Source organism: Zalophus californianus, chromosome 4 (genome assembly GCF_009762305.2).
Source record: "Zalophus californianus isolate mZalCal1 chromosome 4, mZalCal1.pri.v2, whole genome shotgun sequence".
NCBI classification, from domain to species: domain Eukaryota; kingdom Metazoa; phylum Chordata; class Mammalia; order Carnivora; family Otariidae; genus Zalophus; species Zalophus californianus.
Genome location: NC_045598.1, coordinates 2,130,036 through 2,146,861, shown reverse-complemented (window position 1 = coordinate 2,146,861; position 16,826 = coordinate 2,130,036). Strand labels below are relative to the sequence as shown.

General features: G+C 65.4%; 1 protein-coding gene across 11 annotated transcripts in view; it reads right to left on the bottom strand.

Moving 5' to 3' along the window:
- TP73 (tumor protein p73) overlaps positions 1 to 16,826 on the bottom strand; it is a 65,925-nt gene that overhangs the window by 30,121 nt on the left and 18,978 nt on the right. For 7 of the 11 annotated variants that reach the window (XM_035727334.1, XM_027574613.2, XM_027574636.2 and 4 more), the window contains 2 exons: positions 15,085 to 15,176; positions 14,661 to 14,781 (listed from right to left, as the gene is read on the bottom strand). The exons of 1 other annotated variant lie outside the window; for it this stretch is intronic. In XM_035727334.1, coding sequence (XP_035583227.1) covers positions 14,661 to 14,781; positions 15,085 to 15,143 — 180 coding nt within the window. In that variant the 5' untranslated portion in view covers positions 15,144 to 15,176. Of the gene's footprint in view, positions 1 to 6,575; positions 6,746 to 10,157; positions 10,236 to 14,660; positions 14,782 to 15,084; positions 15,177 to 16,826 lie in introns of those variants that run through there. 3 more of the 11 variants (XM_035727338.1, XM_035727339.1, XM_035727337.1) reach the window with 3 other exon arrangements.

Sequence of the window (16,826 nt, the reverse complement as noted above, 5' to 3'; positions counted from 1 at the left end):
GGAAGTTCTTCCTGGACACGAAAGCCCATCGCCCTCTAACCCTGTGCAGGGAGCAACCCTCTTCTGCTTTGTAACCTTGGCCGGGCTCACAGGGATCATGCAGGGGATCCCCGAGTGCCCAGAAAGCGAGGCGTGGCTGGCGGGTTGGTACTAACAGAGTCCTCCATCCGTCGTCCCCTGAGGCTCATGACAATGGGGATTGAGGACATTTCCAAAGCCCTTCCCGAGAAAGCTGAGAGGCCCAAATGCAGCTCCGAGCAAAATGCACCCCTGACCTTCCCAGATGTGGAAGGTGGTGACACAGCTGGCCGGAGGCTTCACGGGTTCCTCTCTCCCCACTCCTTCCCTCTTTCCCTCCCCACCAGGCCCTGCTGGGACCTGGTGCCATGCTGTGTCCACTGCTCCCCAAGCCTGCAGCACCATGGGTGTCCCGTGCGGCCCTAGGGCCTTGCAAACACGTCTCCCTTCACAGCCGCGAGTGAACAGTCTGAAGGAAAGGTCTTCGTGACTTCCCCCCAAGGTCAGCCCCTGTGCACCCCACATTCGAGCTGCCCGCTGCAGGCCCAGCACAAGGTCATACCCTGCAGCCTTTAGCAGACAGCCGTCCTGGCTTCCAGCCCACGGTGGGCTGCCCGGCTTCCCCGGCCCCTTCTTCATCCCCTCGGCCGGGTTCTGCCCTCCAGCCTCCAGGCCCCGCACAGAGCCCACGTCCGCAGGACGCTTCCCGGCCCTGCTGCCCTTCCGGGCCAGGGGCTGGGGCTGGAGTTGAGCCCAACTGGCAAGGCACACAGATCCATCCTGTCCCAGAGTCGGAGTGCTCCACAGCTGGGACCACATCAGGGGACTGGGGCCCCAGCTTCACCACGGCCCAGCTGTGTGGTCCCTGTCTTTGTGGAAAATGGGTGAACGGCGGCTTCCTCATGGGACCAGCGTGGATCTGACTGGAGGAGTGGGTGCAAGGGTCTTTACTGCGACCGGCTCGGGGAGGGGTCACCGGAGCCCCTGACAGTCTGCTGAGCCCTCTGCCCAGACCTCCACGGACGGGAGGCTCCCTGCGCCCCACTCAGACATCACCTCCTGGGGTGAGCGCTCTCTACTCCCGGGACCCAGAACCGCCTGACCCGGGGTGCGGGTCACTGTCTCCCGCACTGGGGGAGGAGCTCTGAGCCCGGACCTGGAGCCCCTTGACCCCCCGCTGCGGGCACCCCTTTGATCTCGGAGGGCTCTGCCTGGTGTCTGCTCTGACCCCCGTGTCCCCCAGCTCCCCAGAGAATACTAAGACCAGACTGTTTTTTGTAGAGTATGAAACTCCAAGCCCCCTGCTCTTCTCTGGCAGGCATGTCTGGGCTCGGGTGTGACCTCACCCAGAGGTGAGTGACTGGCACATCTGGGCTTCGGGGGAGATAACCCACTCGGAGTAGGACCTCCATCCCGCGGGGTTTCCCACAGCACCTCCCGGAGTCTGTGATTAAACGGGTGGAAACGCCAACAAGACCGGACTCGTGCCGGGGGGAGGCACCCTCTCCTCCTGAAAATATGCACTTACACTCTCTCCTCACCCGGGGCTGAAGCAAGGCCTTGCCCAATCCTACACCAGGGCCATGTGGAACTTTCCACACCTCGCGCCGGAGAAACGTGCCCCCAGAAGCCTGCTCCTGCAGCTGCCGAGGCGTGTGTCTGCAGGACGCCCCTGCCCGCCTCCGCCTGCACAGAGCAGCACGGGGGCAGCAGCCTGGGGCCGGGGGTCAGGCAGGGTCCCCGTGGTTCTCTGGGATGTGTCCTGCCGGCCCCTGTGGGGCTGCCCGTGACACAGGCAGGTGGCCCACAGATGCACAGACTTTATTTTAACCCCCAGAACACAGCCCCGTCCAGGCCCCACCTCCCAGGGTGCCCAGGGCCTCGAGCAAAGCTGGGGCACAGCTCATGGGGTACCCCTCGCGCTTGAGCGCCACTGGGGACAGTCAGCCTTCCCATCCCCCTGCCTGCCGCCCCGGAGCCTGGCCCTGACCCAGGCATCTGCCCTGAACTCCTTCGCCCATGTCTCCCTTGTCTGCCTGTCTGTCCATTCTGCAGGTGCTGATCAGGCCCTGCCCACACCAGACCTCCCCGGGGGGCTGCGGCTCCTCTCGGTGACAAGTGTGATGAAGGTGACAGGGAGGGTGAGGGAGAGTCATGAGTGCACCCCCGTCGATGGCCAGGACCCAGGGATGGAGAAACCGTTACGCGCCTCCTCAGTGAGGGGCTCGGCCGCTGGTTGGCCCATTCCCTCCCCAATTCAAGGCTCCGGGGTGGACAGACGGGCCAACCCCAGTGCCTCCCGGCAGCTCGGCTACCTGACAGCTCCCTGGCAGGTGAGGTAGCCCATCCCCTCCGCACACATTTCCCGGGCGCCGTCCGCCCGGGGTGCCGGGAGCCAGCACGGCGGCGAGCAAACCAGCAAGTGAGTGTGTTGGGGGCTCTGGGCTTCAAAACAGGCTGAACACAAACACAGCTGGGTGGGGGGCAGTGAGGGATGCGCAGGGCACAGGGAAGCCTCCAGACTGGAGACTAGAAAGCAGTGCCTGCAGCCCGAGGAAGGGCTGAGGGGGGTCGGTTCAGCCAAGGGACCCTCGCTCCCGAGTCAAAAGCTGTGACATCGGCCATGGATTGGAGCAGGGGGCTGGCACGTCCCGAGGACACGCCGATGGGCTCCCAATGGAGCGGACGCTGGGTGTTGCAGAAAGGAGGGTCAAGAACAGCTCCAGGGTTTGGCCAAGCCAAGGACGAGCGGATTTTCCACTCGCTGAGGCCGGACTCGCCCCTCCACGGGGCAGGTGGGAGCTCGGGGTGGGCTGCTACGTGGAGGTGGGGCTGTGCACAGGCGGCTGGGCCTGGAACTGCGGGGAGAGACCGAGAGCCTGGCCGAGGCGGCAGGAGCCCGGGCAAGCGGAGTGTCAGCTCAGCAAGCCTGGCGGCTGGGGGTGATCCCTCCCCTCGGGGCAGGCTCTGGTATTCCCCTTCTGGGACATTCCATCCCTGCCTGGGGCCCCCAGAGCCTTGTGCTCTCGCTACCCCAGGTCAGGGAGAGGACACCTGCGGCTGCCAGCCCATTCTGCGGCCCAGACCCCCGGCCACGCGGGTTCAGCTCCGGCCAGCCACGGGAGCCCCTCCCGCCTGGTCCCCAGAGGCCTGACCTTGCGGCCCGCCCCCGCCACCCCCTTCCCGTCCCCCGTGGCACCTTCTCCTGGCTCCCAGGTGGCCCCTCTTGTCTCTTGGGAGCTGTCTCTCTGTCTCTGATCTCGTTACTCTTCCCCCGTGCAGCCCCCACCCAAGCCGGGACCCACCCCCACCTCACCCAGGCCTCTCCACCAACACCTGCCCCGAGCGCTGAGCGGCCGCTCCCTCAGCCGGGCTCACACTCCCCCTCCTCCCCTGCCGCTCAGCCCAGGCACAGCTGTCACACACAGCAGTCACAGCTGAGCTCACTCTTCACCTCAAATTCCCCTCCCACAGTTTCCCATCTGAACAAACAGGTGGTGACTCACTTCACCCAGCCTCCTGGGTCCAACCGGGGTCTCCTTTGCCCTGTCCCCCAACCCCGAGCAAATCCGGCCGGCAACCCTCCCCCCCCAGGCGCTCGCGCCTCCCCGGCTCCCACCTGGCCCAAGGTGCCATGGCTCTGCGGGACTATCCAGTGGGCCTCGGGGCTCCCAGCCTCGGCCCTGCCCTCCCGTGGCCTGCTCCGAGCACTGCAGCAGGGGCTCCTCCCAGAACCCCTGCGCCCTCTCCTCCCTCCTCCCACTGCGTGCCTTGGATACAGGAGGCGCTTCCTACTATTCCTTCATGCGCTGGGTGGCCTTTCCCACCTGGGGTCCTTCCTGCCCAGAGGCTGCGCTGTCTGCAGGAACAGAGAGTGACCAGACCCACGCGGCACGGGGGGTGCCAAGCGTTGTGCCCACCCGTGCGGCTCCAGGACAGAGGAGCCCGGCGTTCTCCCGGCACACACCTGCCAGCCCCCGCCACAGACTGGCGGACAGTGGGAAGAGGTCAGGTCCGGACGCCCATGACCCAGCTCACGATGATCCTGCAGCCCAGACAGCCCTGGGCCCCAGTCAACACACATGCGTGAAAAGAGCCAGTGGGGTCTAACACTGACCTTGCTTATCTCTTGAGACTCTACGGGTTTGCCAAATAGTGAAACGGCCCCAAAGACTAGTGAATGGGAAATCTCGAGATTTCCAATCGGGAAAGGTCAGTCCCAGGTGCCTGTTCCGGGTCGTGTCCAGTGTGGCCCCAGGTGAGAGGGCCCCTGAGTGGGGGCGGCTAGCGGGCTGCGGGGGCGAGGAGCTGCCGCGGGGAGGAGCTGCTGCAGACAGAGCCCCCAGCCCTCCCAGTGCCGGCCAAATGCCTCCAGTACGTGGAGCCACCAAAGGCGAGGGTTGCTCGGCCCTTGACAGAGAAGCAGACCCTGAGTATGGCTAAGACTGCAGGGAGAGGGGGTGCCCCAGCGCCCCGAGCCGACCCCAGCACAGGCTGGCTGAGCAGGTGCAGTGGGCAGCACGGTGCTCATGGGCCACGCAGGAAACCCGGCTGCGCCCTCCTTCCCTGGGGCTGGCCTGCCCTAAGGGCCCCAGCAGCCAGGGAGGGGGCCACACGAGCGCCTCGGTACATCCCTATTTGTTCATGCTAGGGTTTTAGGTGGTTTGGGGCAAACGCCCCTTCCTCTTTTATGATGTTTGCATGCCGCAGGAAGCTTCTGTCTCCTGGGACAGAAACAGGAAGTAGACACTTTTATAAATCAGCGTGACCAGCCCAGCCCACCTCCCCTGGGGGCAGAGGCTTCGGGCGCCGTCCACCTGCCCTGGGCCCAGACACACCCGGGCTGCTCGGCAGATACTCGCTGACGGAGTTGTCCTTGGTCGACAGAACCGAGGGATGACGCGCCCGACCCTGCTGGTCCCGGGGCATGGACCAGAGCTGCAGAGTGGATGCCAGCGGCCCTCTGCTGCCCACCCCTCCTGTGGGGAGGCGATGCTCCCTCCACGGTGCCAAGGAGGGCCCCGTACCCCTCACCCCCGCACCCCGGGAAAGGGGCCATGCTCAGCCCTGCCTGACGTTTCTTACTGTGACAGCTGCCCTAACCGAGAGAAAAGTTATACCAGAGTCCCCATGAGCCCCGTGTGCCCAGGCCCCTCGGCTGGCCAAGCAGGCATGCTGGCCTCCAGAGTCCGGGGTCCCTGGCTCTGCCTCGGGTGAGAACCCCAGTGGCAGGGATACAGCCCCTCCTGGCTCCCACACTACCTGCATGGAGAGTCTGGGGGTCTGAGGCTGCTTGCGTGCCGCGTGAGCCCCGTGACACGTGTCGTGGGGAAATGAGTCGGTGACAGAGTGAGTGACTGAAGAGGGCACGGGGAGGAAAGATGTCCCCCCCCGGCCCAGCAGTTGCCCACATTGGGTTTCAGACAAAAAGCTCATGTCGGGGGTAGGGAGAGGCCACGGAGTTTCCAAATGTGAGCGCATGGAGCCGGGGCCGGAGTCGGGCCGTAGAGACGGGTCACCCACACACACCACCCGCAGGTGTGGGCCACACACACACCTGTCTCTCTTTCCATGGCCTTGCTGGGGACACACGGCCACAGGCACAAACACAGACATGCCTGTCCCAGCACACAATACATGCACACACACGTTCTCATGTGCACACTCACACGCTCTTGCACACAAGCACACCTGTGCACCCACACACGCTGCCGAGAACACGCAGGCTCCAGAGGCTGCCGCGCCCCCAGGCTCCTGTCCTCTGCCCGTGGAGCTCGGCGGCGCCTGCACTCTGTCCAGCTGTCTGGCCCGTCCCTCTGCCCGCCGCTGGGTCTCACAGGGTACCGGTGGTCCCCACTCTACCTGCCTCCCTGGCAGGAAAAATGGCTCCGCCCTCCACCTGCTCAATTAGCCGCCTGGTGCCTGCCTGGCCCCAGGGACCTGGCAAGTCTGGAAATGAGCCCAGGTCCCCAAGGCCCAGGCTGCAAGGGACAAGCAAAAGCTGCAGTCCCTTCCTTCCCCTCTGCCAGGCCGCTACCCCTCCGTGAGACCCCAAGGCCAGCTTGCTGCAAGTCCTTGACCCTGAGCCCAGACCTAATGAGCAGATTCCCAGGAGAGGATGCTCTTGACCTGGGAGCAGGCGGGGCAGCCTCCTAGCCCAAGCCCCGGGGGAAGGACGACCTCCAGGGTCCCCTAAGCTCCTGGCAGCCGGGGACAGGGCAGGGCAGGGCCGCCAGCCCAAAGCTGGGGAGCCTCAGAAACCCCCGCATCTCAAGGCGACTACCGAGCCCTGACTGAAAACCACCCACCCTCCTCTCCCAGCCCGTGGGCGCTCATCCCAAACCTCTCCAGGATGGGCAGGCATCTGCCCCTGCGCCCAGGACCTGCCCCAAACCCTGTTGCATCCTGCCTGCCTCAGCTTACCCTGGATTGTGGCCCCCAACCGGCAGCAGACGCCTGACCGGGAGGCAGACAAGAGAATGCCCCTCCTCGCCCTCCATCCTGGCGAAAGCCCCAGCACGGCCCCCCAAGGAGGATGGAGACGGGTCCGCACCTACCGTGGTGAAGTGCTGCATGGGGTCACTGACGTACAGCATGGTGGGTGCGCGGGGGCCTGCACACGCCGGGGAGTTGGCGTGCTGCGGGACGAGGCATGGGTCTGGGTGGCCGGGGGGCGAGGGCTGCAGTGCTGGCCACGCGGCGGGGTGCAGCCAGGCGGAGAGACTCCGTGGCTAGTGGGGCGGGAGCCGAGGATGCTCCGGGACATGTGGGCTATTTGCTGGCATTTTCCTTCTCCCTCAGTTCTGTCAACCAACTGCATCTAACAACAAAACCGGCGGCCCGCCCCTTTATCCCTCATGCCTATTCATCACAGTCCAGGCAGGCCTCGGCTTGCCCACCGATGTGTCGGACCGCACCACGGAGGCGCCCGGGGAGGGCGGCACGCCGGGCCAGCGTCGGCTCCACAATCGGGCCACACCCTGCTCCCCCGGAGACGCCGCCCAGGGGAGGCTCGGAGGGCCGCAGGCCTCTGCCCCGAGCACCGGGGGGCCGGCCCGGGGCCCTTGAGACCTCCGTAGGTGAGGCTGGGGCCACCCCAAAGGGAAGAGAGGGTGCTGCAGCCCCGGCGCCCTGGGCGGAGCACCACTCCCTCCTGCCGAGAGCGCGGTGGTCCACCGGGGACGCCCCAAAGGGCCGAACGGAGAGGAGAAGCACCCCAGGAGACTGCTCCTCCTGGTCCACCTGCAGGGAGCCTCCCTCCTGGAATGAGCCGCCGAGGCATGGCCCAACGCAGGGACTGAGCGGGGGACGCAGAGTCCACGTGCTCCAGCCCCACCCGGGCTGACACTGGCTGTGTCCCCACGGGTGTCGCTCCCCTGCAAACAGCGATGTGGCCCAGAAGGAGGACGGCTGGGCCCCGCCCGCCACACTGCGCTGACCCCGAGGCCTCGGCAGCTCCAGGCCGGGGCCTGCACATTGGTGGCCCGCCGGCAGGGAGCTCGCGGTGGTCACCACGACTCCCTTCCTGCAGTCTGAATGTCCACTCTAATGGAACCATGTGCGGCACAACGTTGCTTTGGGGTTGGGGCCGGGATCCTCGCTGGAAAAGGCAGGGCATTGGTTATACACAGATAAGTCATGTGACCCTGGATGTGCCACCCTCAAGTTCCAAGCCCCCCAACAAGGGCTTATAGACCATGAGGTGCCGGAAGGACAGTCCATTCTCTCCACCTCCCTGACCACCTCCAGGCTCCTGGGGGCCTGGGAGCAGCGGGGCTCAGGGCAGAGGGAGGCTCCACCCGAGGCCCACCAGGGCACGCGCTGACCAGCCCAGCGCCCCAGAGAGGGAGAGCCGGGGCCGGGGTCCTGGGGGCAGGGGCAGAGACACAGCTCACTCCCATGACCCCATGGCTGACAGCTCCCAACGCGCTGGGGCACCACTCATCATGAGCCGACGGAGGAAAACAGAGGTAGGGAAGGGGGTCTGCAGAGGGGCCTGGGTTGGGAGCTGAGGTGGGCCTTCTTCACCCGGAATGCTTGAAGACAGGAAGGCCTGGGGTGGGGAGCCCCGTCGCCACCCCCCGGGGTCCTATCCTTCAGTGAGGCTTTTGGAAGAGGCTGGAGGCAGATGGACAGGCGGACAGGTTGGCGGGACACAGAGCTCCCACGGGGCGTTGGGTGAGGTTGGGCCCCTCCCCAGCCTCTCATGACGGGTGTCCCTGCCGGTCAGGCCAGCTCCGTGCACAGCAGCTGGGGCAGCTCAGCTGTCTTCCTAATCGTGCTGGGTTTGTAAAGGCCGAAAGGGGGGCAGCAAAGGAAACAAGGATCTGAGGGGAGAGACCCCGGGAGTCTGGGAGTCTGGCCCAGGCTGGCACACAGAGGACCCAGTGTGGGGACTGACCCCCAAGGTGGCCCTAAGACTCCCACTCCAGGCATATGCCCTGCACCCCCCTCTCCTTGGGAGGTACTGTGAATGCGAAGACAGCCCCTGGGATTAGGTTACAAACCAGTCAACTCTGAGTTGATCAGCAGGGAGACTATACGGGTGGGCCAGGCCTGGTCAGGTAAGCCCTTCAAAGAGGTCCGGGAGACATCCTCCGGCTGGCCTCGAGGAGCCCACGGCCAGGCTGTGGAGGCACGGCAGGGCAGACGGCCAATAAGCAGAGTCTGGAAGTGGCCCGGGACAGATGACACTCAGCAGCCCGGGAGACCCTGAGCGGGGGAGCCGGGGGAAACAGGCCAGACTCCTGACCCACAGAGACCATGAGGCCGCGAGTGCTGTTTGAAGCCACCAGGTGAGACCTTGGGCAGAGGAAGCCAGGGCTCTGGGGGGGGCTCAGGCCACTGGGAGGGCCTGGGGGCACAGGCTGACCCAGGAGACACTGGCTAGCCCAGAGGGAGGGCATCAGGTTGGAAAGAGGTCTTCTCTCGAGCCCTGGTGGGAGCACCGAACACACACGGTCAAGGACAGAGGGGCCACGCCCCAGCCACAGTGCGGGGGCACCACAGAGGAGGCTCGGGGCGCCCAGGCCTGACGACCAGCACTGTCCCCCACACTGTGAGCCGGGGCCAGGCTGAGGTCCCAGACAGACCGAGAGCCGGTGTCCACATGTGCCGGAGCCCCAGTGTCTTCCGGAGCAGCACCCACTTCCTGAGCATTTATCCTACGTCCTGGGGACAGGGACGGGGGCTGGGGACTCTGTCCTGAGAACCTCACTTGGCCCTCAGCTGCTTCCTCCAGGTGGCCTCCCAGGTGGCCTCACTGGGCCACGGCACCTACCCCCCTGACTCTAACTCCCCAGAGATTCTGCCCTCCGTCGGGCCCCGCAGAGACACAGTGGGGTTTTCTTCCACCTCACACGGGCACAGGATCCACCAGAAGCGCACCAGTGATGCACCGGCTCAGGACCAACTCCTCACACCCACAGGCAGGTGGCTCTGCTCACCCCACGGGGGATGTCGCGGAGCTGGCTCCACGACCTGGCGCTGGCCGGGGCTCAGCTCTGCACCCCAGAGGAACTCCCACTGCAGCTTGTAGGAGGAAGTGAGCTTGGGGCGCACTGTGGAGGGCAGGCGGGCTGGGGTCCTGGAGCTGAGGACTGTGGCGAGCTGCGCCCCTCCATGACCTTGAGCTCCGCCCCCACGCCATCCTTGGGGCTGCAGAGCCTCCCTGAGGAGGGGGCGCCCCTTCCCTCCTCCTGCATGCCTGTCCCCTTCTCTGGGCCAGCCCAGTTTTCCGAGAACCTAGTCCCGGAGGTCTACACTGGGCTGTACCCTCGCTTGTCCTGCACCCGGGCGGAAGGGACCCCTCCCCAGGCCAGGAAGGTCTGCCCTGGGAGACTGCTGGGGTCTCGAGCCCCCGGAGCATCTGCAGGTTCTAACCCCAGGCGTTTGCCTGGCTGTGCAGTCTCTGTGGGCACCTGCTGCCCCTGCCGGCCACAGCCCTACCCCGTGGCCCACCCGCCCACAACAGCTGTCACCAGGGAAAGGCGCCAGGTGAGGCGGGAAGGGGCGCAGGGAGGGAGGGCAGTCTGGATGGGCGGGCGGCGGGGGGGCAGGTAGCTCCACGGACTCTGTCAGGGAAGCTGGGAGGAGTGGGTGGAAGGAGGCCAGCCGGCCAGGCTCGGCGGAGCACCCACCGTCTCTGCCTTTCCTGCATCATCAGAGCTGGGAGGGGGCTCCCCCGCAGAGCCTGGCCCTTGTTTTGTCCCTGGGGACGCTGAAACTCAGAGGGGGCACGCAGGCCCTTAGCCCAGGCCCAGCACCAGCCGAGTCCAGGTGGGAATCTGGATTCCTGCTGCCTGCTCTGGAAACCCGGGGGACTCACGGCCAAGGACTTCATCCTGTCTGTGCCCCCTCCCCGGACAGTGGGGGGCCTCCAGGGCCAGCGCAGACCCCACAGGACTGCCCTTCTCACGGCGCCAGACCATCCTCCTCCTGAGCCCCTGGGGATGCCAGGGACCCACTAGGCTTCACTCCCCTTGCAGGAGGCAGGAAGCTACTTGAGAGCTGCTGGTGCTGGGCAGTGAGCCACGTGGGGTAGGCTGCCACGGCCACCACCCAGGGCCAGGGCTCTTCCTACAGGGACCCCAAGGTGGGCAGGTGGCCACAGGAGCCCTGGGGCGTCGGGTCCTTCCTGGGCACAGCTGCTCCCAGGCCCTCTGGTCCCTCTTCAACACGGAGCCTCGCCCCTGCCTCCCCCCACCTCTTCCTACACGACGTCTAGCTTTGTCACACACTCCCCATGGACCAACCACCACCCCTCATCCTCGACATCCCGATGATGCTTTTACCGGCTCAACATACAGACAAGCGAGCTGAGGCCCGGGGCATTAAGTAACCCCGCGTGCGTCACCCGGCAAAGAGGCGTAGGGATGGGATGGGTCTCAGAGCGCCCCACACCCACGGCAGCCTCCCAGCCCAGAGGCCCCCTCTGTGCCCCCTCAGCCGCGTAGGGTGCTGGGACCCTGGCGGCAGTGACCTCAGGAAGCTCACCGTCCCCCCCAAGAATCTGCTCTGGGACCCCTCCAAGGCCTGCCCAGGGGCCAGATGGCCTACTGGGGCCCTGTCCTCTTTACTGCCCGACCTGGCTCCTCGGCCAGTCCAGTGTGGCAGGAGGGAGGTCCGAGGACGACGACCAGTCCTTCCCGCAGGGCTGGGCAGAGCCCCGGGCTGGGGCCCCACACACGCTGACGTTTCCGTGTCACAAGCAAGGACCCAGAGTCGCGGGGGACTTGGTCCCAGGACAGACTGGCCCCTCAGGTGGGCCGGCACCCCCTCTGCCCTGGCCACGAGAGCAGTGGCCTGCAGTGTCCTCTCTTCCGAGGGCGGTCTGACTGTGGGAACCTGCCCGTCCCATGGGAAGGAACCTGCCTCATCACCTGCAGGGCCAAAGAGCAGAGGAGACCCAAGGTCCAGACAGCGGGATGTGCCGCCCCAGAGGGCCGGTGTTCCCCCACTCGAGGACTGTGCCTGCCGGGCCTTGTTGCTGGGCCCCCGCACGACTGGGGGGCCAGGTCCCCAGCGGCACAGAGGACGGCGGGCCTGCAGTGTATGCGCCCGCCTTCACACCTGGCCATGTGCTGAGTCACAGCCACGGGGCTGGCCAGGCCCCGGGAATACAGAACTGCACAACCGCTTTCTCGCCCCAAGGCCTGGCCTGGGAAGCCTCTCGTCCAAGGCCACCAGCCTGGAGTGGGGACTGCCCTGCCTCCCCCTGAGCCGCTGGGTGGGGAGGGAGCCGTGCCCTCGGGCGCCCAGGCTGGAGGTCACAGCGCCATTGCGTAGCGCGCCTCGGGGGCTCCCCCCCCACGCCTGGCTCCGGGCCCCTGGGCACATGGCCGAGGCCCTTGGGTGGGATAGCCGGACAGCGGGCTCTGCCCCAGAGGCTGAGCTACCTCCCTCTGTGGGTCTGGGCCGCGTCGGGGCCTCACGAGGGTGAAGGGTGGGCAAGTCGTGTGCACGGTCACCGCGCTCAGACCGGTCACGGTGCCCACGACGGGGCCCAGCAGGGGTTAGCGTGAGGCCGACCAGGTGGCTCCAGGGAACCCCCACTTTTGTGAATGGAGCTTTGCACACAGATTGTTCCTGTGTGACTTTCACTAAAAGGCGGGTCCCCACCTGACATGTTCGGCCCTCCTGCTGTTTGCAGAGGTGGGGGGCCACACCCTCGCCACCCTACGGCAGCTGAGAGGCCCAGCCCCCCATTCCCAACCCAGACATTCTCAGCACCCAGCATCCTCCCGGGTGGACATGGGGGAGTGTATCCCACGCCATGGAGGATGAGAGCCGCCCCCTCTGACTACTGGAGTGCAGAACCCCCTCCTGACGCCGGGGCCGTGGGGTGTCCAGGGCCCTCCGCCCTCAAGGGGTGGGCTGGGCAGCTGGGGGGCACGGCTTCCCAAACTCAGGAGACAGACCTCTCAGGAGACCACACTCGGGGTCCTTCCTCCCCAGAGCTCCTGCCCCTCCACAGAGTGGACGGCGTGAGTGCCTGACAGTCGGCTTCTGATCGGGAGGTGACCACTTCACAGACACCCATCTCGAGTAATCGCACGGCCAGCTGCCCAGCTAGAGAGAGCCAGGCCGCCCCAGCCAGGCGGTTCCCCGGTAGAAAGCCCCAAGTGACCTGGAAGGCGGACCACTCGAGTGGACCCTGCTCTCCCTGCCCGGCCTTTAAAGCCACTTCTGGGTAAAGAGTGAGCCCCCGAAAACCCAGGCCCTCCCCCTGCCCCCCCAATAAAGGCAGAAACCGCCCCCGTCTGCACTCTCTCCCTGCCACCTGGCTGTGTGGCCCCAGGCCTGCCACGTGCCCTCCAGCCCTGAGAGTGATGAACGTTTTCTTTCAAAATCACCGACGTGCGTCCTGCCGTCATTCGAAGCACTAGGGCCAGCCCAGGCTCGGCACGGCTCCGTCGGGAGTTCGCGCCCTGGACACCGCCAGCCGGCAGCGGCGTTACTCACACGCTGTGGGGGACACTGGTGTCCGGGAGGGAGACCCGGGAGGGGAGAGGTCAGGGCCCTTGGCCCCGGGGAAGCAGCTGGCGGGACAGGGAACGTTCTGAGGGGGCAGGACGCAGCACCCCGGCCCGTCGAGGCCCACCCTTCCCCAGCGTCTGCCTCAGCTTCCCCACCTGTATAATGGGAATCAACAGGTGCTGGACGCCACGAGCTGCTCTCACTATGACGGCCTCCTGAGCGAGGCAGGAGGCCGGGGCCGGGGGCAGTCAGATTCTCAGACCCAGTGTGAAAGGTTCCTCAGAGGCACGGACATCACGGGGCTCCCTGCCCACCACACCCCCACCCCCGGGGCGGCAACTGCCCGAGTCATGTGTGGGCCAGCCCAGTGTCTTCGACAGACACTACCGAGGACACGGGGGGCCCTCCTGCCCCCTGCCCCCCCCACGGCGTCCCCCTGGCTCATTCACACGCCTGGAGCCCACATGGCCCTGGCTGGCTGCCAAGGGCTCAGCGTTCCTCAGACGGGGTGGGGGGCTCCAACTATTTTAGGGAAAGGGGGCCAGGCCCTCCTGGCCTCCGGAGTTCCCAGCACTGCCTCCTCCCTGCGCCCTGGCTCTTGGCCTGGTGCTGGGCCGTGGGGAGCCCAGTGGCCAGCACAGCCACCATCCAGGGGGATGGGGCAGCCTGGGACTCTAGCAGTGCCTGTCCCAAGGAGGCAACTGGGAGGCAACTCAGGGGGTGCTGGGGATGGCAGGCAGCACTAGGCCTCCCTGGGGCCGGCGGTCCTTACACTCCCTTCTCGTGCTCCGTCTACGGCAACCTCCTCCTGATGCACAGGGCCTTGCCACGGGTGGTGCACCCAGCTCCCACAGCCCTGCCCTCTTGCCAAGAGGAATGCCAGGGGCGGTAGGACCTGGGACACAGCAACAGGGTGTCAGGGCCTCAGTGGTCCCTGCACGCCCCCATCCAGTCCCTCCTCTGGAAACAGCAGCTCAGTCTTCCCTCGGGGCCCTCTTCCCACTCCACTCCATCCCATCCTGCCCCTGTCCCATGGAACCCAGGCTGATCAGAGACACAAGGATGGCTCAGAGGTGGCCACCAAACCATGTTCAGACCAGTGAGAGGAAGGCCTGTTGGACAATCATCAAAGAGGGGTCCTCCCCACAGGGAGAGTGATGCTGGTGGAGCCTGGTACCCCTCCACAGAAACTAAAGGCTGCCTAAGCACAAAGCCACCGTGGAGAAAGCAGGGCAAGAGACAGAGAGGCAGCTGTTGGATCACCTAGATCCAGACATACCTGAATCCATTCCTACACCCGGATCCAGCCATGCCTGAATCCATTCCTACACCTGGATCCAGCCATGCCTGAATCCATTCCTACATCCAGATCCAGCCATGCCTGAATCCATTCCTACACCTAGATTCAGCCATACCTGAATCCATTTCTACACCTGATCCAGCCACGCCTGAATCCATTCCTACACCCGGATCCAGCCATGCCTGAATCCATTCCTACCCTTGGAAGAACGGTTTCCTGAGCTGACACATTTTCTACTTTGCCACTGAAATGTCCTGACAAACCTATGGAGGAAGCTGTTTCCTGGCTCTGCAGGCTCCTAGTCAGCATGGTCCACGCTTACCGCCCCCACCCCGAGACCTCCACACACAGCAGCCCCACTCACCATGACAGGTGTGGTCATGCCCTGCAGGTGGAAGACGTCCATGCCTGCCTCTGTGCCGCCCACCACCTCATCATTTCCCTGGCTGGACTGGGGCAGGTCAAAGTAAGTGCTGTCTGGTTCCCTGGGAATACAGGAAGAGAGCCATCAGCCCCGCCCAGGCCTGGGGCTCGGGGTTGGCCCTCAGCTCAGAGGGGGCCTGCCCTTCAGCCCGCCGGCTGTCTCCTCTGCCCCCCTCCCTCCTCCACTGGCCTCTCCAGGGCTAGGCCACCAGGGAGGCGTGGCCCCACCTGAGCTCTGTCGCCTGGACCTCTCCTGGCCCCGACTCCTCTGGACTCTGAATCTCCAGGAGAGAGCCCACACCAGCATCCCCCGCCTCCCCCTCATCCAGCCTGAGTCTAGCCTGCCAGCTGGAGGAAATACTCACAGGGAATTCCAGAGATGCTCGAACGTGGCCCCCTCGTCCACGGTGGTGGGCTGGGACATCTTCTCGGCACCCAGCCCGGAGGGCGGCTCACTCTGCAAGGAAGGAAGGACAGTGGGTGCTTTGGGAAGGATGGCCTCCACCCCACTTCATCCTCCCCTTTCCCAGGCAGGACCCCACCTAGCAGAGGGGCAGGCCTGGCTCCAGACCCACGTCCTACCCTTGGACGAACGGTTTCAGGAGCTGACACATTTTCTACTTTGCCACTGAAATGTCCTGACAAACCTATGGAGGAAGCTGTTTCCTGGCTCTGCAGGCTCACAGTCAGTGTGGTTCACGCTTACCGCGTCGGGGGGTGCCGCAGGCAGCAGGGGTTTCTATCACTATGAACTGTGTCTCTAGGCTTGGCCTTCAGGGCTCAAGCCAGGTTTGGGAGCTCCCGATGGCCCCGGACATGAGGACAGCTCAGACCCTGGGTCACGCCCTCTTGGGAAGGGCATGTACAGGGCAGGCCCAGAGGCTGGAGCCAAACCCCGGGTCTGAGGCTGGCTGTGCCCCGTGGCTGTAGGATGTCAGCCAGCCATCCACCTCTGAGACAGGGCCCTCCTCCCCTGTGGCCTGAACACAAAAGCAGTTTGGACCCCAGGAGGCAACCCCGGGCCAAGGCTGTGAAGTTGTCCCTGGAGTGGGATCACTGCACGGTGGTCCCCCTGTCCCAGGAGATGCCCAGGGCCTGGGGTGCCCAGACAGGCTGGCCTTTGTCCCCAGGGTTTGCTCTCCCGAGAGCATCCACACCCAGCTCCCACCCCACAGTGGGCCTGCCATCCTGGGACCAGGCCAGGCACACCCGGGGCCCCTGTCCTCCCGTGGTGGGGAGGGGCAGGGAAACCAGAGCCCCCCCTGCCCACTGCCCCACCCAGGCCAAGATGGTGTCTCCCTGGAGCCGGCCTCCGGGTCCTTGGCTTGGCCACGGTCCGCCTGGCGGTGCCCCAGCGGGCAGGCCCAGACCTGCCCACAGCCGCCTGGGGAGGGAGGGCGCACCTGCAATCTGTCACTTTGTCCCCAGGTAGGCGGGCGCTAGTGGAGGTCTGCGGCACTCTCCCGGGGGCTGCCACGTGCCAGGCCACTGGTCTCCGGAGCAGTGGCACGGGCCAGGAGGGCTGCCCCAGGGGCTGGCCCGAGCGCTAAGGCGGGCCAAGCAAGGACGGCCTGGGACTGGCAGTTTAGAGAGCACTGGCCCCAAACCAACTCTCCTGCAGGCTCAGAGAGGTTAAGTGACCGCTGAGGTCACACAGCACAACTGTATGTACAGAAATCACTGAGTGGTTTCCTCAGAATTCAGAATTAACTCAGTCAACGCCCCACCCCCGCACTGCACACACACCTTCAGCACAAGATCTACCCACGGGGTTGTTTGTTTTTTATTTACTCAAGAGAGAGCGAGCGTGTGCGTGTGCAGGCAGAATCTCAAGCAGACTCCGTGCTGAGCGGGAAGCCCAACGCGGAGCCCGATATCACGACCTGAGCTGAAACCAGGAGTCAGACGCTCCACAGACTGAACCCTAAAACCCCATAAGGGCTTTAACAAGGCTGGGCAATGCTCCCTTGCATGTCTCCTGTTCTGGGGAGGTCACTCCCCCCCTGGGCTGAGCTGTCCAAAGCCCAGTGGAGCGGAGTGCTGGGCGTGGAGCTGGCCACCCAGTCATTTGGAAGGGGGTGGACTTGGTAGAACAGCACCAGCTGCC